Raw genomic sequence first — 27,246 nt, 5'->3', positions numbered from 1 at the left:
TCCCCCGTTGTATTGTGGGATATGTAGTTCGACGTGATTTGCGTTGGCTGTTACCACTCTCCGGCTGCACACATGAACGTACGTTTTCTTCCGTCCAGAGACTGTGGGGTGCAATGATTGTTGAGTTTTCGCTCTCTCTTCTCATTCTGACAGGGCACCCAATGTCCAGAGCGCCTATAGTACTATTTCCTAGTGTCCAATTAGGATGGATTCAGGGGCTCTATTCCAAATTCAGGTTCAAACATTTTAAGCTAACATCTGCTCCTTCCTGCCTGGGTGTTCTAAGCATCAAATAAGAGGGTTGAGTGAGGCAGGTCAGCTTAGTTACGCCGACCGCCGACCGCCGCACACAGTAGGCCCATCGCCCTAGCCCGCGACCGGTGGCTGCTAGCCAAGCAGGCGGCTGCAGTGCGCATGCGTGGCGCGGCGGCGCAGTTTCCGCAGCAGAGCCGGCAGCTCCGCCGCTGCGTCCAGACGTCTCCTGCTGGGCCGACGCTCGGGTCCTCCCTCCGTGCTCGGCCTCCGCGGACGACCGGCGACCCCTCCGCAGCTCGAGTCCCAGGCCGCCGCAGCGCGCCTGCCTCCGGCCCCCTGTCCCGCGAAGATGGCTGCCGTACGCCGGGCCCGCAGTTACTGCCGCTGCCTGGTGCGCTTCTCCGACCGAGAACTCTGCTAAGCCGCGCTGCAGCAGACGGGCAGGAGTAGACACCGGGCAGCAGCCACCCCTCCGGGAGCCGGGCGCGGGGAGCCCCTCGACTGGGCCGGCCGCCCGCCAGCATGGTAACCGGGGAGGGAGGGCAGCGAGGGCCGGGCAATGGGAGCGGGAGATGGCCCCAGGTGAGGACAGGGTTTGACGGACAGCGGGAGGAAAGGCCCGCTTCGGTCGCTCAAGACTGTCCGAGCTGAGAGTCGTGTCTCAGGTGAGCTGTCTTGGCTTCTGCACGAGGGAGGTGGCCCTGGCAAGCGGAGACACTTGTTGATTGCTCCTGTTATGGCAGCCCGGCCCATGGATGATTTCAGGAGTTTGGGACGCACGCCCCCCGAGGCGTCAGTGACCCGGGTAGGATGTTGGCAGGCAGTCCTGGCAAACTGGGTTTGAAGGGACTCCTGCCTAGTTTCGTGATAGGGCCTAAGCCAGTGCGGACGGAGAGACTGCGCTAAGCTCCATGTGTGACAGCTCGTGTCTCACGGGACTGTTGCATGGAATGTATAGTCTCTGCAATGACTTAAGAAACTAATCTCCCGCTAGGGCTGAATGATTTAAGAATGAAAGATACCAGACTGACTGGGAGAACACTCAAGTAGCTATTTTTTTTTTTATGTGAATTGACTGAAACGGTATATTTTATGCAACTAGTCTGGTGCACAGAAAACACACTAATTTGATTATTCTTCTAAACTTTCAAAAGTAGTCCTCTGACCAGGATTATGTCCTTAACCATTATGTTCAGTTAATCTCATCTGTGAAGAAACTAGCCCACTAAACTATACGAAAGATTAACTAAATTCCTGCTTATTTCAAGTGGGATTGAAATCGATCAAATGTAGTAAAATCCCAGTTCTTACTGTCAAAATCGAGGTTAACAGTGGATTCTGTTCTGAGATAGGCATTCTGTATTCAACTAGTTATTTTTGAGCCTCTTATGAGCCTGGCATGGTGTGGATTTTCATACAGTACCAGATCTTCAGTGTTACCAAACCTATAAACTGTGATCCGTGATAAACTTTTAATCACAAATGACACATCTGAAAAGATGACCCAGAAATCACTAATTCTCTTTACGGATCAATCCCTCTCTTCTTAAATTAATGTTTTAAAGTGTGTGTGCTAGATAGCTTTATGTCAGCTCAGCACAGGCTAGAGTCATTTGAGAGGAAGGAAACTCAATTGAGAAAGTACCTCTGAAAAGTCAGGCAAGCCCGTAGGACATTTTCCTAGTGACTTATGGGGAAGGGTCCAGCCCTTTGTGGATGGTGCCATCCCTTGGCAGGTGGTCCTGGGTTCTATGAGAAAGTTGGCAGAAGAAGCCATGCAGGAACAAGTCAGTAAGCAGCACCCCTCCATGGCCTTTGCATCAGCTCCTCCCTCCAGAATCCTGCCCTGTTTGAGTTCCTGACCTGACTTCCACCATCGATGAACAGTGATGTAGAAATGTAAGCCAAATAAACCAAGTCCTCCCCAAGTTGCTTTTGGTCATGGTGTTTCATCACAGCAATTGTGACCCTAACTAAGACACCAGGCCAGGTATATGTGCAGGTGCCCAAGAGGCCAAAAGAGAATTCCAATCCCTTGTGCTATTATGTGCTGCTGGACATGGACGCTGGGAACCAAACTCAGGTCCCCTGAAAGACTGTCCAGCCCTCGACTGCTGAACCATCTCTCCAGCTCACAGATGTCTCTCCAAAGAAAAGGAGATCAGAGTATAATGGCTCACACTCAAATTCCTCCTAGCACTCAAGAGTCTGAGGCAGGAAAATCACTATAAATTCAAAGCCAGCCTGGGCTACACAGAGACTTTACCAAGAATCATGTGGTGCGTTTGGTCCTAAAGGTTCCAACTGTGACCAAGGTGTGTTCTCTGCCTTCAGTGTACTTTTTCTACTGAGGGAGACAGTACAAATATGAATGTATTTGTAAGGTAGCACAAAAGACAGCTGGAAAATGCTGCTGACTTGAACCCTTATGTGAATGGAAGGTAAGCGGCTAAGCGAGAAAGATGCAGTCCAGGTCCAGAAGAATAAGCAGCACATTGAGTAGCACCAACTGAGTGGAGCAGGGGACGTTCTTTAGATCAGGCTAGCTTAGTCTGACTGCCCAGAACAGCAACGTTCTCTCTGGGACTCAGGTCCTCTCTTGTTAGCTATAGTTAGGATTTACAGTGATAAGTCAGACTCTTAGAGAGAAGTATACTTTTCAGTGGGGTCTGTGCATTTCAAAGTCCCTCTTGTATTTCCTAGTAGATCAGTTTCTTTCTTTCTTTTTTTTTTTTTAAAGATTTATTTATTTAATGTATATATAAGTACACTGTAGCTGTCTTCAGACACACCAGAAGAGGGCATCGTATCCCATTACTGATGGTTGTGAGCCACCATGTGGTTGCTGGGAATTGAACTCAGGACCTCTGGAAGAGCAGTCACCACTGAACTATCTCTCCAGCCCCAGATCAACTTCTTATTTCAACAAAATACCTGAGATCACTTATAAAGAGTTCATTTTAGCTCATGGTCTGGAGGATCAACTCTGGGATCCAAGTTGTCCCCTGACTTTGGACCTCTGACGACACGGTACTTCATGGCAGGAACTGTTCCCCTCCCTTTAGGCCAGGTCCAACCGGTTCTTTCAACATCCGTGAGTGCCAGCCTGGGGGCCTTTATTTACACCGGGATCCTTTGGGGTACAGCTGTCCAAGCCTTTTGTCCAAACCCAGACTCCCGACTTAGAACAAATGCTTCTTTCATTTATGTCTTCACTGGAGTAACTTTACAGAGCACCAAGGATTTTACTCTGTACCAACTAGTCAAGTTTTACAGCCCCCTGCCAGTCTGGTTGCCAGAGATAAGGTATGAGCAGAGCTTGTTTATGTTACGCTTATGTGGTACAGAGTGTCTGGCTGCTGTGCTCAATGGTCTGTGGTGGTAAAACCTTGTCTCCCCTGGAAATAACTTAGAGCCAAAATTTGCTAATATAAGCATTACTGACTACTGTCTCGGAACTAGATGGAATTGCCTTTTTGGCTTTTTTTGTGTCTGGGGTGACAGCGGTATGTATATGTATTTCCCTGTGTGTGCATGTACATGTGTGTATGAAACTGTATGTGTACCTTTCTGCACGTGTGTGCAGAGACCAGAGGCAATAATATCCATTTGTTGTTATTCCTCGCTAACCGTCAGGGTCATTTCTCTCTGCCACATATCTGTGTAGGACTGATCGTGATGAGTGTTGAGCAAGCTCCCCTTGCTGATAAGTTATTAGCCAACTGACTGAACTAGGCAATACTTCATTTTCCTGAGGACTCACTTTCGTTAATGAATTTACCAAGACTAAAAGTATGTGATGGTAATAGTGACTGGAAACATTAACCCAGAGCTGTATACTGTTCAGTCCACCTTTAGTCCACCTTAAGCCACTCCAGTGTAAAAGATTGGGTCTATCATAAAGATAAAATAAAAGAAGTTAGTTTGGTTTGGCTAGAGCTCGGTGGCTCTGTTGGAATATGTGTTTACCATGTGCAAGGCTCTGGACTCAATTCCTCAGCATTAACTAGGGAAAAAGAGAAGGGCCGATTTTCTTTCTCTTTTTCCTTCCTTCTTTCCTTTTCATAAGACAAGGTTTCACTGCATTCCTTCACATGGAACTCACTATATAGACCTGGCTGTCCCTGAACTCAGATTGGCCTGTCTCTCTTTCCTGAATGCGGAAATTAAAAGCATGGGTTACCAGGCCTGGATGAGATACTGTGACTACTGAGGCCAGAGATAGACGTTGGAACCACTGGAATTGGAGGCAGCTGATCATATGCCACCATATGGGTGCTGGGAACCAAGCCTGGGTCACCTAGAAGTGCAGAATTGATTCTATAGCATTATAGAAGTTAAAGCACACGTTTTCTTTTTATTGGTATCATTTAAACGTAACCAAAGTGGATACCCAGGGAGAAGGGATTGAGTTTCAGGACACAAAACATCTCTGCCTCCATAACTTGAACTTTGCACAGACTTGATATTCAAAGTGGGTTACACAAATTTAAAGGTGTGGTATTGGTTAACAATTGACTGAGAAGATAACAGAGGGAAAGTAGTGTTTGCCAGTTTCTGATACTGTTGTGGTTTGTTCTTCTCAGGCAGAAGCGGAGGAAGATTGTCATTCTGATGCTGTCAGAGTAGGCGATGAAGGACATGAGAGTCCGGCTGAGAGAGACCTGCAGGCATGTGTCTTCAGTTCTGTAATGAATTCTTCTCCCAGAAGTAGACATTGGTCACAACTGGGAGCCTTTGTCAGCTCTTATTCGCATGGGATTTAGATGAACCTACATATTCTTTTGTTTGTGTTTTTGTTGGTTTTTGTTTTTTGTTTCTTGTTGTTTTAAGACAGAGCCCTGACTGTCCTAGAACTCACTCTGTAGAATAGGCTGGCCTTGAACTCCTACCTCTACCCCTGAGTGCTGGGATTAAAGGCATGCACCACCATGGCCTAGTTTGGACTTCGATATTCTTTTTCTAAGAAATTTATTTATTTATTTTATGTATATGACTACATTTCACTGTCTTCAGACACACCAGAAGAGGGCATCAAATCCCATTACAGATGGTTGTGGGATACCACGTGGTTGCTGGGAATTGAACTCAGTACCTCTGGAAGAGCAGTCAGTACTCTTAACCACTGAGCCATCTCTCCAGCCCTGCAATATTCTGTATAACGTATTTAAACCATAATTTTCTGTAAAAATGGATATCAACAACTGCAGCTATGGGATTCAGTATATATTTTGAATTGTTTTGCATTTGTTTGTGTGTACATGTGTGTGTTCGTGTTCTCGTGTGTCACAATGCCAGTGGGGAGGTCAGAGGACAATTGGTGGGAGTCATTTCTTTCCTTCTAGCACATGCGTCTTAGATATAGAGGTCAGGTCATTAGGTGTGGCAGCAGGTGATTTTACCCACCTACCTATTGTTTTGGCCCCAGAATATACATTTAAAGTATTAAAAGTAATATGTAAGCATGACTCAGAACACATAACTATTAATGAACAAGTTTGAGGTTTGATCATTTGACAGTTTAAAGCCTATTTATAACGAAAAGCACCATAAGGTTGAAAGAAATAGCTAGAACAATTGCTTGCCAGGTGAGCAAAGGGTTAGAAACCCTCAGTGTATAGGTTATGTGCATAAATTAGAGGGATACAAGACAGAGAGGGGAACGGACAGTTAATGGAAAAGTATGAACAGTTGTTAAATATTTGAAGAGGTACTAAGTCTCATTAATATTTAACCATAACTCAGTGACTTAATAATTTATTGAGTAATGTCCATTTTTGTCTGGACTGTGAAAACACATTATACTCGAGATTATAAACGACCATTATTTTTCTGGAGGATACACGAGCAACGTGGATCAAAATTAAAAGTATGCACCCTTTTGATATAGCAATTGATCAGGAAATTAAGTCTAAGGAAATAACAGGGAAATGAGAGGATGAGGTAAGTCTATATATATATATATATATATATATTAAACTCAAAAATTACTGTAATTAAGCTAATTATTGAACTTATAAGCTGTAGAATGCTTGTTTACTTGGTGCATGCCATTTAGTAGAAAGAATGCAGCTAAAGATTCTGCAGATCAGGCATGAGTGTAGCATGTTAGAGGACAGTGGGGAACAAAGCACTGTGCAGAATATTAAAATATATATATATAAGACACCTTTCTAGAAAGTTAGGCAGAAATAGCATCGGTGACTGTACCAGCGGTGACCGTCTTTTGCAGAAGTACACTGGCTTGAGTTCCTGGGGAAGAAGGTTACTCTTTGGGACCCTTTTCACAAAGCACTGCTAGGGTCAAGGCCTTGGGAGGAGGATGGGAAAGACAGCAAAGGAAGGAGCCTGGCTGCCCGCAGTCTAAACGGACCTCCTGAGCTCGTCCTGTGGGGGTTCTAAGGATGGACTCCCCTCCCCAAAGCCAGGTTCCTGGGTGGGGAGCAAGGACAAAGTGTGATCCTGCTGAGGTGGTACCCACACGGGGCTTTCAAGAGTTGGGGTAACAATTTCTTCCTTAAAAGCAGTCTGCTACATAGGTGGCCTGACTTTTCCTGTGTTTTTTATTTAAATGGTCTATGTTTAAAAGAATTTCCTTTTTGGAGTAAAGGAAAGCCTGCCTGAAGCTTCGTAATGTCTGCTAGGTGTGCATTATTAACAAATGGTCCATGTCATATACGTGCTGCCCCTACATAAGGGCAGAAATGTATAGTTTCAATTCTAATTAAAACTTAGTCCTCCAGTATTTTTAGCCTTTTTACTATATGGACAGACTTACTTTTGGTCTTCATTCTTTAGTGTTTTAAGCAGAAAATGTTTTTTTTTTTTTTTGCTATTGTTTTTATTTTCATTTGTTTGTTTGGATTTCGAGACTGAGTTTCTCTGTATAGCGCCGCCTATCCTGGAACTCACTGCTGGTCTGGAACTCAGAGATCTGTCTGCCTCAGAAAATGATTTTTTTTTCTTTTCTTTTTTTCGGAGCTGGGGGCCGAACCCAGGGCCTTGCGCTTGCCACTGAACTAAATCCCCAACCCCAGAAAAGGATTTTTTAAAAGTATGTTTATAAGGCATTTGACTTTAAGAGAGAGAGAGAGAGAGAGAGAGAGAGAGAGAGAGAGAGAGACTGAGAGACTGAGAGACTGAGAGACTGAGAGACTGAGACTGTTTTCTGGTCTTTGAATTGCAACAGCGTATAGTGAAGTAGATATTGGAAACATTGCTGAATCACTCTGGAGTTTCACTGCCTTCCCTGACCGGGCCTCACGTATTCTCACGTATTCTCCTCACGTATTCTCCGTCACAGGCGCAGCTCCAGATGTTCAGAGCTCAGTGGATGTTTGAACTTACCCCAGGCGTAGGTTCCAGTAATGTGGAAAGCCGGCCTTGCAGAGCAGGGAGAAGCTCTATACTGAAAGCAGCTGCAGACAAAGGAAGACAAGAATTGGCAAAGGAGGAAAAGTTAAGTGCTGAAATTCTCCAACAGACTAAGAGCTGCTTTCGACACAGCGCCTCTCACCAGTGTGTTTGTCATTTGTCAACTCTGAGGACAGAGGCGGTTTGTGAAGTAAAGTACTGTTTTTCTGGTGTGGGGACTTTTGACTGACTAGTATTCCTGCTTACCTGTCCCTCACCTTACCTGTCCTTCTAGTATTACTGTGGCTTTGCGGTGATGCAATGAGCAGTGCCCCCCATGGTCCCCAGCATTTGAGTCTTTGGCCCCTAGTTGGTGACCCTGTTTGGGAAGACTTAGAAAGTGTGTCACTGGAGGTGGGCCGTGAGTTTAAAGACTCATGCCATTTCAAGTTTGCACCTCCGCTTCCTGCTTGCTGTTAGAGATATGAGCCCTCAGCTTCCTGCTCCTTCAGCATGCATGGCGAATGCCAGACCTCCAGAACCGTAGCCGAATGAACTTTGTTTTATAAGTTGTCTCAGTCATGGCATTTTATTGCAGTAACTAATACCAGCCTGTTTTCCTATCACCCACCTTCTTCCTGTAACGTTTCTTAGTTTTTTGCCTCTTAAGTTTCACTTAGTCTAAAAAAGTGGATGTCCATAAATTACGGCAGAAACCCCAAAGGCAGGGGTAAAATGTCCTTGCCTTTTTAAAGAATTTCATTCTTCTTGAAACAGGTTCTTCTATGGTCCAGGTGACCGGCATAGCCTAGAACTGACAGTGATCTCCCTTCCTCACCCTCCTTAGGCCTTTGCCATCTAACTTGGTTCCTGGGCTCCTTCACTGTGGGAGGTTTAGTTAGTGGTTTTTGTTTGTTTTCACATGTTAGACTGAACATGTCATGCTGTATGTCATTGCCTTACTGAGGAAAGTCTGTGTATGTTCACATGGGAAGTACTCTGCGTGCTAGATGCTCGCCTGGTGCCTGCCTGGTGCCTGCCGTCTCTTAAGTCTCCCTCGTACACGAGGGCCAGCAACATGTCCAGCAGGGGGCGCCCCCTAGCATTTGAGTCTCTGTGAGGCAGAATGTGTCAGCCTTTCCTTTCATGGCTCCACGGAAGAGCCATCGAGGGTGGGCCCCAGGATTGTTTCCATTTCCCGGACGTTTTATAGTTTTGCATTTTGCTTTTAAGTTTGTAATTCATTTTGAGTTATTTTTATGTAAGCTGTGGGGATTGGGTCAAATTCCATTATTTTGCTTTGGATGTACAATTTCTACGGCACCATTTAAGAATACTGTCTTTCTGCTATAGATTTATTTTTATTTACTTATTTTTGAATAGGATTTCATGAAACCCAGACTGCCCTCACATAAGCATGACCTTGGACTCCTGATCCTCCTGCCTCTGCCTCTCCAGGACTGGATTTGTGGTTTCTGTCACCACACCTGGCTTGTCTACTTACCGTACAGATTTTCAAGTTTTTTTCACCTTCTCATTTCACAGGCTCGAGAACTCTTCCTGAAGGCAGTAGAGGAAGAACAAAATGGAGCTCTCTATGAAGGTAAAGCTCTGTCCGCTTCTGAACTGTAACTCTGTTAGTGATCAATATTTTTTTTTTGTTCTGGAATTTATTTGGTATAGGACACTTTCTTCCTACTTGAAATCATTTTTAAGTAGTGTATGCCTGAGACTGGAAGATCCTTGTAGGTTTGAGGCCAGCCTGTTCGACATAATGAGTTTCAGGCCAACCAGGGTTACATAGTAAAGACATGTTCTCACAAAAATAATTAAAATAAATAAATTGTATATAACTTGTTTACAAAATACATCGCAGGATAGTAATATCATATCTGTAGGATGAGTAAGACACATTTTCCCTATTTAGTTTTGTTCTGGTGATTCATTAATGAAGATCATATTGTGTTCTTTTCATGTGTGAAAATATTTCAGATGAAGGAAATACAGAAGGTGAAATGAGAATACGTAGGCCCTCTTTCTAAGCCTGACTTTAAGTTTTACCGAAGGCAGGTGCTTCAGCTTCTGTGTCTATAACTGGACAGAAGTGCATTAGTGGTGGAGTCCTTGCCTCCCTGTGCAGTCCATGGTCTAGGTTCTGCCTCCAGCAAGGAGTGGTAGGTACTATACACACGACAGAGGGGTTGTACGCAACAGACTCCATAGTACGGTTTGGGGGTTTTTGGTGGTAATTATAGTAATTGAAATGTTTGAAAGAGCATGAAAAAAATTTTTTTTGAAAACACATGGAAAATAACATTATTTGAAGTTACTATATTTATTTGGAAGTTTCCTCTACTGGTGTTTTTATCCACATTTTAAGTATCTAACTGGTCAAGTTCGTTGTGCGCATCTGCATTAATCTGTGAGGTTCCCACATGAAGCCAGTGTATGGTAGTCTGCCCAGGACACAGAGGATGACAAGAGATAGCACATCAGCTGGGTGGTGGTCGTGCACACCTTTAACCTCAGCACACGGGAAGCAGAGCCATGTGGATTTCTGTGAGTTTGAGGTCAGCCTGGTCTACAGAGTGAGTTCCAGGAGAGCCAAGGCTGTTATACGAGAAACCCTGTCCCAAAGAACCAAACCAACCTAGACAAACAAACCCAATCCACAAAACAGCAACACAAACAGGCAGCCCAGCAGCGTGGTCTGGAGAGATCTTTGTTCTGTAAGTGTGTTTGCATGGTTGCAGGATTCAGCTGTTAGAGTCTACCAACTACAGCTAACGGCAGTCTGAGTAAGTGAGAGGAATGTGTGGTCATAGCTAATTAGCTTTATCTCTTCTTCTAGCCATCAAGTTCTACCGTAGGGCTATGCAGCTAGTACCTGATATTGAGTTCAAGATCACTTATACCCGGTCTCCAGATGGCGATGGCGTTGGAAGCAGCTAGTGCGTATCTAAGTTGACAGACAGTAATATGTAAAGTTTGTAAGTTAAGCACTTTGCCGGTCTAAGTCTTAGCCTGCTAAGAAGGCGGAGCTATTCTGTTACTGTCGTGTTTAATGTGTCCATATTTATAAGTAGACTTATTTAATTAGAGACATTTTAAGATTTATATTTTCAATAGATATAACGAAGTGACAAAAGTTTGTAAAATTAAATTGATGATTATTGAAAAGAGTAAAGAATATATTTCAAGTTTTTGAAATCTATTTGAAGTGGAAAGTACGAAAATGCAATTATGCTAGTTGGCAAATATGTCACCGATGCTCAGAGTTGGGTGGTGGGCATGCAGAACTTCATTTATACCAGTGTCTGTGTGTTTGAATCGCTCCGACGTTTCAGAAAAGGCATCTTGTTAGGAATATGCTGAGCTATAGTGACTCCGTTCTCCCAGAGTGTCCCGAATTAGCATTACCAAACCTCTGAAACAGCGTGGCCTACAAGCATAGGTGCAAGGCATGAATGAGCGTGGAGAGGATCTTTTTCACGCTACCTGACAGCACTTCCATTCCAGTCGTGACGGAGCACTGATGGTTTCCACTGAAGGGAGATTCAGAGTCTGTTTCAAAGCCAATGCTTTTGTCGAGACAGTTATAAATTGTTTTGGCCTAATATCTCTCCAGAGTTCAGCTTGATGGCATGAAAAGCAAAGCTGTTTGTGCCCAGGAGGAGCCTTTGGCTTTAAGATAAGCACCCAGGGCTAAGCATACAGCTTGGTCGGGAAAGTGCTTGCCTAGCGTGCTCAAGCCCAGGTTTTGGTCCTGGCACCGTATTCACCAAGTTAGACTGAACAGTGCGAAGCACTTCATACTCAGATGGATCATTTGGGCTTAGCTACCTAGACATGGATCTTAGTCAGTTTTCCAAGTATTTGCCAGGTGCTTTTAAGAAAAAAATGTATAGAACCTCAGATGTTATGGGAAGTATATAAGAGTTCAGTTAAATGGGATTGCCACATCCATCAAGTTTGTGTTACCAGATCTTTAAGTTTATGTTACTATATCTGTTAGATTTGGGTTGCCAGATCTGTCGAGTCTGTACTGCCATATACCAGATCTCTGTTTTGGTGACAGTTTCACCCTTGTTGAAGTGTTTGTTTGTTTGTTTGTCTTCGTTTGATTTTTCTGTTTTGGGGGCTTTTTTGTTTTGTTTTTTTGACACAGGGTTTCCCTGTGTAGCCCTGGCTGCCCTTTAGATCAAGATGGCTTCAAACTCAGAGAGATCTGCCTCTGTCTCTTGAGTGCTGGGATTAAAGATGTGGCCACCACTCCTTGTCTGTGTTGAGGTTTGGTAGATGGGCCGTGGTGTTCATCTAAGCCCAACCTTATCTGCTTCTGTAACTGTGATACGTCCTTCCTGTTTCCCAACTTCATCCTCATGCAAGTCCTTCATCCTCATGCAAGTCCTTTCGTAACCGATCAGCTTCAAGGTTAACTTCCTCAAGAGCCGAAAGCCGAAGAAAGAGCCTTGCAGCTGTAAATATCTGTAGATGATTGGTGGATTCGAAGGCTTATTCAAATATTTTACTGTTTAGGGTGAGATGACAAATTAAGGAAATTTTTATTAGAAAACTTAGCAAACAAAATGGCATTTGTATATTTTATTTCATACAGTCAGAAGAGATTAGATCACTAAATACAGGCTGGAGAGATGCCTAGTGGTTAAGAGTTGTTCCTTCAGAGGACTGGAGTTCCATTCCTAACACCCACATGGCAGCTCAAAACTAACACCAGTTCCAGATGGACTTGATGCCCTCTGCTGGTCTCTGAGGGCTCTGCGTGGTGAACAGGAAAGTTCACTGAAGAACTTACACAAAATTTTCGTATCACTTACTTTTTTCACTAACTCATAAACTCTCCACAGTTAAACTAATTAAATCTCAGCACCTGAGCCTGAAGTTCCTAACTCTTGGATAATGACCAAAACATTTTCATTTGGAAAACTTGGCATGATACTTTGCAACAAGGCAGGGTACACATTAGCACATCTTTTAAAAGTAACAAGAAAGTTGGTTTTTAGATTGTCTTTCTAAAGCAATTTTGAAGGTGTGTTTTAATCTGTCTGTTCTAATAATGCATTCATTTATCCCCTCCCACTTCATTTCAGCATCGAAGATAATGAGGACGCCAGCAAGATGGCCGATCTCCTGTCGTACTTCCAGCAGCAGCTCACATTTCAGGAGTCTGTGCTCAAACTCTGTCAGCCTGAGCTTGAGACCAGTCAGACTCACATATCAGGTGTGGCTCCTTGCCTGTTGTCACTCAAACCCTTGAACCTCAGGGTGAAGTCAGGTGCTTAGTGACCTAGATGATGATGGTGATGTAATTATAATAGAAATGGCTGTAGATATAAATCTACGCTTTCAGACTCTGAAACAACAGACTCGGGCATGCAGGTGTTTGGGGACACCATACCTTTTTCAGTGAAGCCCTTTGGAAGCTGGAGGAACGCTGGTGCCACTGCACATCAGCCAGAGGGCACAGTGGTCCTGATGAGGCTAAATGTTCAGGAGTTAGCATGTTCTTATATTAAGTCCTGCTCGTTTATGGGAGGGCTGTTTAAAATTTTCTTAAATAAAAATATCTTTAGTGTTAAATATAAGAATCACATCGTTTTTTATATTTATTTTAACATATCTTAGTGATAAAATAATTATCCAGGGGAAAATGGTTCTTTAGCACTAACTCTATGCTGAAAAGTGAAGACTCCCCTGTGTTGTGGGAGCCACTGTTCGCTGCTGTTCACCGCTGGGTAGTTAATACACCTGCCTGTGTCTGAACCGCCTAAGCTGTGGGTTCTCAGATGCACAAGTGCACTAAGAATAAGGGCAGTCACTGGAGATGTTCTCTGTTGCAGTCCTGCCTATGGAGGTGCTGATGTACATCTTCCGATGGGTGGTGTCAAGTGACTTGGACCTCAGATCGTTAGAGCAGTTGTCACTGGTGTGCAGAGGATTCTATATCTGTGCCAGGTACGGGTTTTTAGAATGACTCAGGCAGGCAGTGAAGTAAAAGATGATAGCCTTTTGTCAACTTTGACCAAAAGACCACCCCCCCCCAAAAAAAAAACTTGATGTTCTGAGTGAAAGCTTAAATAGAAAATTTGCAAAGCTGTACTTAGTGTGATTTTTCTCAAATAACAGCACCCAAAGGTTAGAATGTGCTAGGTTCCCAGGGTATAGCACTGTGAGGCAGATACAGGCACACTGACTGCTTCCTTCCACAGTCCCCATGACTGCGCAGTAGATGTAGCAGAGGGATTACATTCCCAGTGTTCGTCCAGTAGCTCTATCCACCAGGAGTTAGTGATTTAACTTTAGGTTTACTGGAGTTTCCTTTTGACCCCTTAAATAGACTGTTGTATACTTTAAAAATGTTACAGTGTGAAATCATTTGCAACTATTCTCCATAGGTTTCTTATATAAAACAGCGAGTCCTTAGCATGTATAATTTTTTATAATTATAGTTCTTAAAATTCAAATGCATTATGTAAAAAATAGCCCACTTCCATTTAGAATCTAGAATTTCACATAAACCATTTGAATTATTCAAAGCTTGGGTTTTTAATAATCTGTATGTTTATGTATTACACAATATACATCCAGTAGTCACTGGATTGCTGCCAACCCTTCAAAATTGGTGAGTCTCAGTATCACTCCACAACTATACATGGGGAGAAGTGACAGTTTGATTTTTAAAGAAGGTGAAATTCCAGGAATGAAACTTAATATATCATCATAAAATGAATAATTGTTAAAAGAAGAAACTTTGGGGCTGGGGAAATGGTTCAGTGGTTAAGAGCACTTGCAGCTGTTTCCTGTGAGCACTGTTTAGTTTCTTGCTCCAGTTTTTGATCTTGTCAGATGTATAGGAGGTAAAGATGTTTTCTGTCCTGTAGGCTGCCTCTACTTGACTGATGTTGCCTTTGTTGGAAAAAGCTTTCTGGTTTCACTAAGTCACATCTATCAATTGTTGGTCTTTTTTTTTTAAGTAACATTTAAAAAAAGTTTTTTTAAATTTCATTTGAATTTGTATTTTGCCTGCATGTGTATCTGTGTGAGGATATCAGATTCCCTGAAACTGGACTTGCAGACAGTTGTAAGCTTCCATGTGGTTGCTGGGAATTGAACCTGGGTCCTTTGGAGGAGCAGCCAATGCTCTTAACTGCTGAGACATCTCCCCAGCCCTCAGTTGTTGATCTTAATGCTTGCACTGTGCTGGTCATGTTGAGAAAGTCCTTTCCTGTGTCTATACATTGAACTGTATACTGTACTTTCTCCCCTATTATATCCAGACTTGGAGTTGAGTTTTGTGCTGGGTAAGAGAGAGATGTACCTTCATTCTTGTACATGTAGCTGTGCATAGGTATCCAGTTTAGCTAGCACCGTTTGTTGAAGAGGCTGGCTTTTATCCAGTGAGATTTAAAAATATTTTGAGCTGTATCAAAACCATGACTATATTAATTTTTTGCACGTTATGGGGTGCGTGCGTGCGTGCGTGCATTTGTGCACACATGCGTGCACAGATTCATAGGCCTGAAGTTGAGTAGGATCCGTCTTTTTCCTTTTCCGTCTTACATATTGAGACAGGGTCAGGCTAGAACCTAGAACTTACTGATTTCTCGAGCTCGCCTAGCAAGCTTGCAGCGGGACGCCTGTGTCTCCACAGGGATGAGTGCATCAGGGGTGTCAAGTGTGTGGCAGCCATGTCCACCCAGCATTGTGTGGATGCTGGGAACCAACTCCAGCCTCATAAGTGAACAACATACACAGTACTGCTCACTGACCATCTCCTCAGCCTCATGCTTTTACTTTTGGTGCTGTCCTTAAAGTGTATTTCCAGTGAGCCGTTTCTCCACTTTGCTGCTGTACAGATTAACCACTGTTTCTCCTGGTCTCAGTAATCCAGTGACATTCTGCACAATCTTGCTTCCACTCAGGGACCCATAGAACTTTTTCTCTGTAAACCACCAGAGGGAATTATTTTTTACTGACAGAAAAAAATGTGTATTTATTGTTTACAGTGTGATGTTTTTAAATATATTTGCATTGTGGAATGCAGCTCACAACAGCCTGTAACTCCAGCTCTGAGATGTGATGCCCTCCTTTGACCTCTGAGGGCACTGACACACTTGACATATACACACACACACGTGCACATACAAATAAAAGAAAATGCTTTAAAAGAATCTTTTTCCAAAAAGGTATATACCCAGTACTAGGCTAGACCAAATGATAAGTGTATTTTTAATGTCTCGAGGAGACTCTGTACCAATTTCAGTGGTGGCTATACTAATGCACATTCCCACCAATATGCACAGTTCCTTTCTCCCCTTGTTGCTAGCATTTTCCCCTTTAGTTCAACATGAGTTTTTATAAGTCGTTATTACATTATTTATTTGTGTGTTTGTATGTGTGTGGGTGTGCACGTACCACAGCATGGGTGGAGTTCAGAGGGCATTTGCCAGTCAGTCCTCTGTCTAGGCTCTCTGCCTTGTAGCTGGAAAGTTAATCCTCATGTCTGCAAGGCAATTATGGATATGGGGGATTTATGTTGTCATTGTTCTCTGGGTGTCTAGACCCTTTCCCCTCTCTTGTCTTCTTTTTGGTGAGGCGATTTGCTTAGAAGCATGGTTTTATTTCCTCCTTTTTATTTTTGGTATATTTATTGCAGGTTTGGACTGGCATTTATTTACCATGAAAGCTACAAAAGTTATCTTAGTAAGTTGCTATCAGCTTAAAGTAACTTATTAGGATAATTTTTGTGCTGCGTCATGTGACATCCCTACATGCATCTTTTGAGGAACCTCCACAGGCTGTACCAGTTTATGCTCGTACAGCCTTCCGTGTGATAGCTGCTGCTTAGTGCTGGGGAGCATTTCTTCATATGTGCTTGGTCCTCGTTAAAATACCTCTTTTTGAGAAAGCTCTGTTTAGATTTATTGCTCATGTTTTAATTATATTGTCTGGTTTGTTTATTTATTTATTTTGCTATTGAGTGTTCAGAGTTTCTTATTCATGTCAACTCCTTCTCATGTGCAGATTTGGCCAATGTTTCTCTCATTCTGTAGGCTCTCTCTCCACAGTTAGATGTTTTCTTTGCTATGCAAAAAGAAGCCTTTTAAATTATTACATTCAGTTATGTGTTTCGTGTGTCCATGTGCATGGGCAGGCACTTGGTATAGTGTACCTGTGCAGGCCAGGGACAACTCAGAGTCCACTCTCCCTACCATCTGGGTCCCAGGGACCACACCAGGTCATCGGTTTTGGTGGCAGATGCCCATTTTGGCTGAGCCATCTCATTGACCCAGAAAGGGACTTTAGTTTGAAGTAATCCCATCTCCTTTTGTTCTTGTTTCCTGTGCTTCTTGGAAACTTTTCCTTTAGATGGGATGTAGAATTATCCAGCTTTGGCTCTGGTCAAAAGGGAACTTAAATGTGTAACATCTTTGACTTCTTTGGCCCTGATTGATGTCAGAAATGTCTCTGAGTAGTCTAGACTGCAGTGATTCATAAAGTCAGTTATACAACTCTGCAGGGCACAGGCTTCCAAATACTCATGTGTGTCCTCAGGCTCCACTGGGACTTGTGGTAGTATCTGCCATAGTCTTTACTGTATGAGATGTTGAGGGGACTGGCTTTAGGTCATTCATGACAAGCACAAGTCATACCAAGACCTATGATGTCTGTCCCTGAACCATAGGATTTGAAAAAGTCCTTGTCAGAACTTTTAGGATCGATTTAGGAAATGCCTGGACCTTGGTGTCAGCATCCAGTTTTTAGAGCCATGTGATGGGATGTAGTCTTGCCTAGTTCCCATGGGATAAGACCAAGGTGACGATGGGGTCTGTAGTATCAGTAACCCCAGATGTTGTATGATGCAAAAGGGACAGTTTTGGGTGGCTGTGGGACCTGGACCTCTGACAGGGTCACTTTTCTGGAGCTGTGGGAACCTGGTCTCAAGGGACAAGTCTAGCAGTTTGGTCTCATGTACTCAGACTTTGTGGGCACATGTAGGTGAGAGTTGGGTCTGTGACACTGGTGTCCCTACTCTTGGGGATACCAAATGTGGTGGCCATGCTAGATCCTATGAGCTGAGTATTCATGGTTCTGGGGACTGTGGTCTTGATGCCTGCTGTTCTGCAACTGCAGGGCATGGATAAAATGTCCCTAGGCTGTGTGAGGCAGGCACTGGTGGTCAGAGTCTGCAACTGCAGGGTATGAGTAAGGTGGGTCTGGGCACTGCCAAAGCTTTCTGCATCCTTAGCTGCAGTACCAAGTATGTGGACTCGGGAAGAGACCTTTCCTAGTTTCTTTGGGGGAGGTATATGTTTATGGAGATTTGGGGTGCTGATAGCTGGGTTTCTAGAGCTTCAGGCATAGGTGGGACCTGTGGCTGTGCTCTTTTGCTCACAAAATATGTGAGGCAGACAAAAGTTACTTGGTGGGTGGTTTCACAGGTGAGCTGACTCTTGCTTTGGTGCCTGTAGTAAGGCAGAGTTTAATGCTTTGACATATGTGGCACACTTCAAACTTGCTGCTAGGTGGGAAGAAAGGGTAGGAAACCAGCATCTCGTTAGTGCTTCAGCCGCTCCAGTAGCCTCTGTCTCCTAACATTCTGTCCCCTCCAGTATCTCTGTGAACTGAGGGTCAAGTTGTAAACAGACAGCCTTTGGAGACATTCGAGGTTGGAAGTGTATCAGGGTTCTTGCCAGGTTCTGAGAGACAGTGGTGGATGATGCTGGGATTTTGGTACTCATAGCTAGCCTCAAGATAACAGGCTGGAGACGAAACCTTGCTTCATTCCCAAGAGCGCAGTTGGCACCAGGAAGTGGAACTCTAGTAGTTTATCCTAGAGCTGCTGGAAATGGCTGGGACCTTCCTACCTTCTGGTGGACAGCCGTAGGTGAAGCTGGAGTTGTATCAGCATCTGCAGTGTCAAGAGGGAAGTGGGGCAAGGGCACCCTCCCAGTGTCCCTTGGGTAAAATGCAGACAGGACTCAAGCTTGTGGCAGTGCCACCCGATGATGATCTGAGAGTGCGGAGTGCCTGTGAGTTCCACACAAGCCCAGGGCTATGTCGGTGTCAGGGAACTGGTGCCAGCCCCTAAGGCAGAAGGTTCTGCATCGGCTGCTGTCCTTGCAGCTTAGATTCTGCCGTAGGGCAAAGACGCGTTTCTGTTATGGAACATGGACCATAAAGGATCAGCGAGCTTCTTAAATTATATTAAAACCCCATAGGTAGTTCAGTGATGGAGTGTTGTTTACTATGGGTTCTGTCCCCAGCACTCCATCTGCCCCTCCCCCCCCCCCCCCCCCCCCCAGCCTGTGAGGCCGGTTAGAACTGGAAGCCTGCAGGGGAACAGATGCTAGCACTGAGCTGCTGTCCTTTCTTGGCAGCATGAAGACCTGTCCCCAGCCGCTAGCCTGGAGCTACAGCTCTTTTGTCCTCTACGTTGCCCTCTGTTTCAGGCCCTCTCCCCTTCCTCGCTGTTCACAGAGCTCTGTCTGAGCTGCAGTGGCGTGCAGGTCTCCCTTTGCTGTCGGATCCTCTGTGGTAGTTGACTGGGGTCTCTCTCCAGCTTAGCAGTGGCTTTTCCTTCGGGGTTTAGAATAGATCATCCCAGGCCCCTGACCTGTAGTAGAAGTTCTAGTTGGAAGTCTGTTGCTAGGCACATTGGGTCACCTATGTGTGTCATACTTGATTGTATTTGATCTTCCTGATTCTGGGATGTTTATCTTTTTCCAGGTTTGAAAAACTTTCTGCCACTGTTTCTTCAAGTTGGCCTGCTATTCACTTATCATCCTCTGTTGTCCGGATGCATTGACTTTGTTCTGATGATAATGCCTTAGACTCTGTCACTTTCCTTTAGTCCATCTCTCCCAGTTATATTTTGAAAGCACAGCCATGCTCAAAGCTTCTGGTGGCATGCATCTCTGATAAGCTGGCACTGTCCTGCTAGAGCCCGCAATGCTATGCTGGCTCCTTCTCCTGTGCATGCCCAGCCTGCTCACTTCTGCAGCCTGTGCTCCTGCTGGCTCCGTGCTGAGCCCATCTCCAACACACGCCTCACACTGACAGCTGCTGCCAGGATAGTCTTTCCTGTCCCTGTGGTCACCCTGTCCGAAGGGTCAGGGTCTTGAACAGTATTGTCCTATCTAACTACCTCAGCAGTTGAGTTTTGCACTGAGCACTCTACCTGAACTTTCCTCTCACCAGGAAACAAAAGGTCTTCACCTTGTCTGTCGGTCTCTACCTGCCCCTTGATCAGTGTCTTGCAGGTGCTCAACAAATAATTGTTGAATTAAAAAGAAATGCATGATAGTCCAAATATTCATTTGCTTTACAGACTTAGCTTTTTACATTTATTGATGCTGTGGTTTCTTACCTAGAGACCCTGAAATATGGCGTCTGGCTTGCTTGAAAGTGTGGGGCAGAAGCTGTATGAAACTTGTCCCATTCTCGTCCTGGAGAGAGATGTTTCTAGAACGGCCTCGTGTTCGGTTTGACGGTAAGTTGGACTCAAGAACTCAGGAGAAATCATGATCTACAATGGTGATTTTGATAAAACATAGTTTTCATTTTTTGTGACGGACCTAAGTGCAGATGAGCGCACCTAAGAAAGCGTCACTAAAAAGAGAGCAGGACGTGCTACATGAGTGTGACTTAAACTTATTTATGGACTTTAAAGCAATTTTTTTTCCCTAGGCGTGTACATCAGTAAAACCACATATATTCGCCAGGGAGAACAGTCTCTTGATGGTTTCTATAGAGCCTGGCACCAAGTGGAATATTACAGGTACAACCGTTGTGAACTGAGTGAGTGGAAAATTCTCTCTCGAGTGTCTTAGTTATTTGGTCTGTTTTCTGTTACTTATGATTTATCCACAAAATGGTCCTCAGTATTTTGTATCTAATATTATGACAGGAACTGCAATCAAAAATCCACAGGTTATTTATAAATGTTACAATCTCTCCACTCCCTAGTAGCTCTCCTGAGCCCTTTCCTTTGTCCTGGTTGTAACATAAGGCTTGTCCCAGCCTTTCTTCAGCACATGGGTCTGCAGCTGAGCCATGAGTAGGGTAGTGTTGGTCACTGTGTACAGTTATTGGGTCTGCTTTCGTCAAGCATTAATTAGAAGAAAATACAGACCTAATGAGATGAGGTTAACATTTATTTGGTGAGTGGATGAAAGGTGAACAACCCCCAAGGGGTCACCGGCCGACCCCCTCAGCTCTCCTATGTAGACGGCCGCCTGTCCTGGTTGCTTTCCCTGCTTTGCAGATGGTGTTTTGGTCTGGGCTACATGGCTACAACTAAGGGTAGAGACTGCAAACCAAGGACACGTTTTATACGGTGTGTGGTGGTATTCGGTGTTGTTTCTTCTTATGCAGATACATAAGATTCTTTCCTGATGGCCATGTGATGATGTTGACAACCCCTGAGGAGCCTCCATCCATTGTTCCCCGTTTAAGAACCAGGAACACCAGGTAGTGTCTCTATACGTATGGCCTTCTAGATGGTCCACATTTTCATAGTTAGCCGAAGACATTGCTTCTGTGGCTTAGTAATATATGTCATACGAAGCAGTGACGGTTGGGGTCTCTGGGAGCCTTCCCTGCATGGCTGTGCAGGCTCCCTCTCAACCCAGTGCTGCTGTTACTGAGTCAGTGTTCTAGGTTGCCCTGTAACTGGTTGATTTAAGGTGTGTTTGTTATTTCTTAGAACGGATGCAATTCTGCTGGGTCATTATCGCTTGTCACAAGATGCAGACAATCAGACCAAAGTATTTGCTGTGATAACTAAGAAAAAAGAAGAAGTGAGTATGCACTGTGGAACCAGTGCTGTTCCTCCCACAGCCATTCATGCACTCGTCCCTAGTTGGGAACAATAAATGATACTGACGTTTCTGCCGGAACTGCTGGGCTTCTATAGACCAGCATGTTTGTCTTTCCAGGCCATTCTAGGGTTCTTACACACAGGGGTGCGGCACCAGGGTCTCCTACATCCAACGGCTCTCTCTCTGCTAACCAGGGCGCCTGCTGCTGCCTCTGCTGCGTGTACAGGCTGTCCTTCTGCCAGGAGGCTTCTGCAGAGAGAGCATGTTTTGGAAAAAGCTTCCCTCTTCTGTTTTTGTAAAGAAAGAATAAATACCTAGTAAATGTGATTACTAGTATATATCATAGTCTGTGGGCTCTAAATTCTTGGTGGATTGAAGAGCTAATTTTTTTTGCAACTTTAAATTCCTTTGTCTAGTCCTAGTTCAAAGACATAGTGCATACCTGTCACATTAGTTGGGCAGTGGTTAGACCAAGTACTTGTCTGTTGTCCGTATCAGTAGTGGGTTTTGTGGGTTCCTCCTCTCTTCCTATGGTCATGTAGTGACATGGCACAGGTTTGTCTGTGAGTCACGTCGTGACACCATGGTACTGGCTTCCCTGCCTCCTTCAATAGGTTCCTGTGCTGCTGTAGAGCGGCAGCCTGAGGAGTTCCCGTGTGGCACGTCAGTGTCCTTCCGTAAGGAAGCCAGGCAGTGTGCACAGCACAGTTAGGATGAACTCCATTTCCTGTTTCTCTGTAACTGTTTTGCTGTTGTTGTGAACCATGAGTTGTACTCTACACTTTATATATAAATGTGTAGAAGAGAAGATAAACTCTTACTGTGTAACCTGACTGGCCGGGAACTCGCTGTGTAGACCTGGCAGTCCTCAGACTCCCAGGGATCTGGCTGTCTCCGGCAGTACTCGGATTTAAGACTTGAGCTGCCAAGCCTCACTCCCGGCTTTCTTTGGTAGTCTGTGTTTGTGAAGCTGCTGAGTTACTTTAGCTGTCTTGCTTCACCTCCCTAGGTCCTCATTTCTTCAGCCATGTATTTAACACAGGAAGTAGCCATGCTGGTGCGGAACAAACCTAGTATTTTACCCACCGGTCCTTCAAACACTCATAGACTCACATGTGGTACTCGGGGTGACCTGCACGGTGTGTTAGGTAATTTGCAGTGCGACTCTTACGTCACATATTCCATCACGGTTGTCCTAGCTCACAAATCTTTTCTTTCACAGAAGCCACTTGACCATAAGTACAGGTATTTTCGCCGTGTTCCTGTCCAAGAGGCAGATCACAACTTTCATGTGGGGCTGCAGCTGTGCTCCAGTGGCCACCAGAGGTTCAACAAACTCATCTGGATCCACCACTCTTGTCACATCACTTACAGGTAGGTGACTGCAGTGAAGACTGACAGTTGACCTTCCGGGGGACCCAGGTCCAGTTTTCGGCACCCATATGTTAGCTTACAGGTGTCTGGAACCCCAGTTCCAGGGTCTCTCATGCTTTCTTCTGGCCCTCACAGGCACAAGGCACACATGTGGTGTACAGACACGGTGTAGGCAAAATAATCATGTACAATTTTAAAAGAAAAATTCAAAAAAATTTACGCGAGACTAGCATCAAAGTAGACTTTCTGTCTGGCTTGAGAAGCCCGGTATGTTTGGAATTCTTCAGTGTCTTTTTACTAAGTACAACTACAGTGTAAAACTATAAAGAACACCCCCCACCCCCCAAAAAAATATAAAGATTGAGCATCAGGGGAGGTGGAGCCTTGGCCGCCCTGCCCAGTCACACCTCAGACAGGGAAGTGAAGCGTGCACGCTGGAGTGAGGGAGCCGACGGCTCACACCCACTCAGAAGCGAAGGGAGTGTGCGCCCTCCTAGGGCTGAGCTCTCTGTAGGCCAGAGGTTCATTCTCAGGAATTATACAATGATTCTAAAAATTATACTTACAAAAGTAGTCTGTCATTAAAATGGTGCTCTGTGTATCCCAAGGCCAAATGTATCAGGTAGGTGATACCCGTGTAAAAGTCTTAATTCTGTTTGGTAAGGTTTATTCTGTATTAGGTAATTAAGAGCATCAAAAAGGAGCAGTACAGAAATAAGAAAGAGTTTAGAAGGCAGCAGAGAAGGGAAACGCTAGGTCATGTGACTGCCAGTTAGCAGGTGGGGAGCTTGAAGGAAGAATGGTGTTCTGGGCTCTCCATGCAGGTTGAATCCAGAGTTCTGAGAGGGCAGCTTTGAAGCAGGCTCCCGATCCGCTCTCAGTCCTGACTGTCCGGGGTTGGGACACACACACTCACTCTCTCTCTCTCTCTCTCTCTCTCTCTCTCTCTCTCTCTCTCTCTTTCTCTCTCTCATCTCCTCTCCTTCCCTTCCCCCTCCCCTCCCCTCTCCTCTCTCTCTCTCTCTCCATTACATTTTCCGCCTTGTAATGACTTCAGAACTCATGTGGACGGACACACACACACACACACACACTCTCTCTCTCTCTCTCTCTCTCTCTCTCTCTCTCTCTCCATCACATTTTCTGCCTTGTGAATGACTTCAGAACTCATGTGGACGGACACACACACACACACACACACTCACTCTCTCTCTCTCTCCCTCCCTCTCTCTCTCTCCATCACATTTTCTGCCTTGTGAATGACTTCAGAACTCATGTGGAGGCTCCTCCTAACCACCACAGCAGTGTCCTCACATCCCATGCTTTCCCTTCTCCATTTAGTCTGTGATCTGATACACAGTTTCCAGAGTAAAACCCAGAAGGAGAAGGAAGCCAAGGCCTATACTTGCCCCTGTAGGGGGTGAGACTCACTTTTCAGAAAGAAGGACAGTGCTTCAGAGCCAGTGTTGGCTGCAGCTGTTGGTGACTGCAGTCTTTGTAGTAGTCAAAGGTCACTTGGATTTCTGCTTTGGTTGACGTGTCCTCAGGAGTATATAACACAGCCGTGGCAGCATAATTAGTGACTCTCAGTGTGCACACACTTACACATGTGCTGTTGATCCAATACTAAATCGTTAGTTCTGTTGCAATGATAGGACTTTTCTTTTGAAACAGTTTAACAAGGGCTACAGATTGTACTCTTTGACTTGGAATTCTTTTAGGAATATATTGAAGGTCATACTGAAGAATAACACATTATTTTAGTTGCAGAATATCAGAAACAACTAAATTTCCAGAAGAATAATTATTAAGTATGTTATGATATAAGCAGGGGGTCATAATATTAGCAGCCAATAAAAATAGTTTCTGAAGGAGGTTCTTAAATGTTTTACACTGTGCCTGCACTGTTTAGACTTTGAACTCACACAGTACAAGCATGCTGGGATTTTAAATAAATTGGACCTTCCTCACTCTGGTGGTTTTGCACTTTGTTTCTAGATCGACTGGTGAGACTGCAGTGAGTGCTTTTGATATTGACAAGATGTACACCCCCTTGTTCTTCGCCAGAGTGAGAAGCTACACGGCGTTCTCCGAGAGGCCTCTGTAGAGCCTCGCCAGCGTCACTGCTGCATGAGCAGAAGCATAGAGTGCCAGAATACCTAAGTTATATGTACATATACATACGTGTGTATATACATGCATAGATACATACATGGAGTTGGAACTTACTTTATGTTGTTGGAATTCCTTTAAGAAGAGTATAAATTATTTTTTTTATTTAAAAGGATAGTTGATTCCTGGGGTACTTTGTTTTGAAATTAGAAGTTGTTAAGAACACTTTCGTTGTAATAAACCTTACTGTAGAGTTTAAATCATGTTTTCCAGCTGGTTTCTGAGCAGATGTGTCTCGCACTGCCTTGTGCCTGAGCATCCTCACACTCACATACGTCAGGGACACGCTGGACAGTAGCTATTCCCGCATGAGCTAGTGTCTCTGCACCACACTCAAACTGTGAAGCCTGTTCTGGAGTCGTTGAAACTGTTCAATAAAGATTATAAATAAATGTTTCTTCCAAGGAAGTATATGTGGGTGGCCTTTAACAGTGCGAGAGTTTTGAATGAATGACCCTGGCATAGCGAGCAGAGCTTAGGGAACACTGCCTCAGTCATCAGTGGTCTTTCCCTTTGACCCCAGACCTTGGGAACCCTGATCTCACCTAGGGAACTTACAGATATGGAAGTGGGAAACAGTGAAGTCAGGCTCGAGCAGCTGACTCTGGGGTCTTTCTTCACAAATGAACATTTGAGCATCACATAAATCACGTACTGTGCAGACAAAGGGACAGATATGGTCAGAGGGGGAGTGAGACGCATGAATGAAGAGTAACAGCAGACTAAAAACATGAAGTATCGAAGGAAATGTTACCTGCAGTGGTCCTCAGCCTTCCCAATGCTGGGACCAATGCTGGGACTCTTCAGTACAGCTCTGCGTGTTGTGGTGACCCCAACCATAAAGGCGTTTCATTGCTACTTCATAACTGTAATTTTGCTACTATATTAATCATAATGTAAATATCTGATATGCAGGATATCTGATATGCAACTCCCAAAAGGGTTGCAACCCACAGATTGAGAACACTGCCTTAGACATTTTTTAATTGGTTAACTCTCCTCATGATCGAGGAAATGTGTTTTTAAAAAAAAATATATATATATATATATATATATATATATATATATATATATATATAGTTATTGTTATTGAGACAGGGTCTCACCATGTAGCTCTGGTCTTCTTAGAACTCACTCAAGGTCTTGGAACTCAAGACTAGTCTGTCCTTGAACTCACAGAGATCCTCTTGCCTCTGCCTCCCGAGTGCTGAGGTTAAACACATGTCCCACCATGGCTGACCCTATTTTATATTTTTATTACAATTTGATCAATATAATTTGATATATTATTTTTATTATAATTATGCCATTTTCTTTCCCCCCTTCAGAGCCTCTCATATGCCCATCCTTGCTCTCTTCCAAATCTATAACCCAGTTGTTTTATTAATTATTTGTTATATACCTCTCCTCCCCTCATCTGTAAGCACAACTGCTCAGTCTGTAAAATGCCACTCATGTCTGTATTCAGGGCTGACATTTCTTAGTTCTGTGTGTGGGTTTGGGATCTAGGCTTTGCCCTCTCCATGTTAGCTCGCCTGTTGCTGTCCTGTTCATCTAATGCTGAGACAGCTGTGCTGGTGAGACATGAGTGTAACTTCTGACACTACTGGGACATTCTCATAGCAAGTTATTGATCTGACTCTTACAGCCCTTCTGCCCTTCTTCCATGGTGTTCTAAGCCTCCGGTGTGGAAGTCATTCTGTAGACACATCTATTGGGACTGGCCTCCACAATTTGGCATCTTGATTGGTTTTGGTTTTCTGTAATGGTCTTGTTGACAAAAAGTTTCCTCGATGAGGGATGAGAGCTACACTTATCTGTGGGTATAAGACAAAAATTTAGAGTGTGGTTGGGAATTAGGCTTGTTTAATGGTGCCTGTATGTAGATCTTCAAGAGCTATGACCTCACTAGCTTTGCCCAGGTGACTAGGTTTCCCTCTTGTGGAGTGCATCTCAAGTCCAATCAGAGAGCTATCGATTACGACAAAACATGTATGGCACTGTGCTCCCTTAGGGTTGTCTCGCCACGTAGGCCACTGCTGTGCTTCATGAGCATCATAACTGGTCAGACTTCGTTGCCTCTCCTTTGGAGCCTGCATGCTGCCTTGGGGCACCGTGAGATTAGTTCCTGGGAAGGAGGCTTTTATGTCAGTTTCAGCTCAGGGGCCTTCGGCCTTGTGTCTGAAGTGCATGGTGTCTTCAGCCAGAAAGAGGGGCCTTTCACCTCTTGGGAGCCACCGAGTGCAAT

At 44.4% G+C, this 27,246-nt stretch overlaps 1 protein-coding gene across 5 annotated transcripts; it reads left to right on the top strand.

Moving 5' to 3' along the window:
* Positions 1 to 49: 49 nt before the first annotated feature.
* Positions 50 to 25,406, top strand: Fbxo9 (f-box protein 9). Of its 5 annotated transcripts, none has more exons than XM_087561204.1 (13): positions 50 to 78; positions 4,842 to 4,925; positions 7,559 to 7,714; positions 9,154 to 9,211; positions 10,460 to 10,559; positions 12,720 to 12,850; positions 13,470 to 13,584; positions 20,004 to 20,122; positions 20,320 to 20,410; positions 21,007 to 21,102; positions 21,338 to 21,431; positions 22,675 to 22,826; positions 24,825 to 25,406. In XM_087561204.1, the coding sequence occupies exons 1-13, from the start codon at positions 73 to 75 to the stop codon at positions 24,931 to 24,933; spliced, it is 1,311 nt and encodes a 436-aa protein (XP_087417330.1). In that variant the 5' UTR covers positions 50 to 72; the 3' UTR covers positions 24,934 to 25,406.
* Positions 25,407 to 27,246: the final 1,840 nt, after the last annotated feature.

This window comes from Rattus norvegicus, chromosome 8 (genome assembly GCF_021556685.1).
Source record: "Rattus norvegicus strain SHRSP/BbbUtx chromosome 8, alternate assembly SHRSP_T2T, whole genome shotgun sequence".
In the NCBI taxonomy this organism is placed as follows: domain Eukaryota; kingdom Metazoa; phylum Chordata; class Mammalia; order Rodentia; family Muridae; genus Rattus; species Rattus norvegicus.
This window is presented reverse-complemented; position numbering and strand designations above follow the sequence as displayed.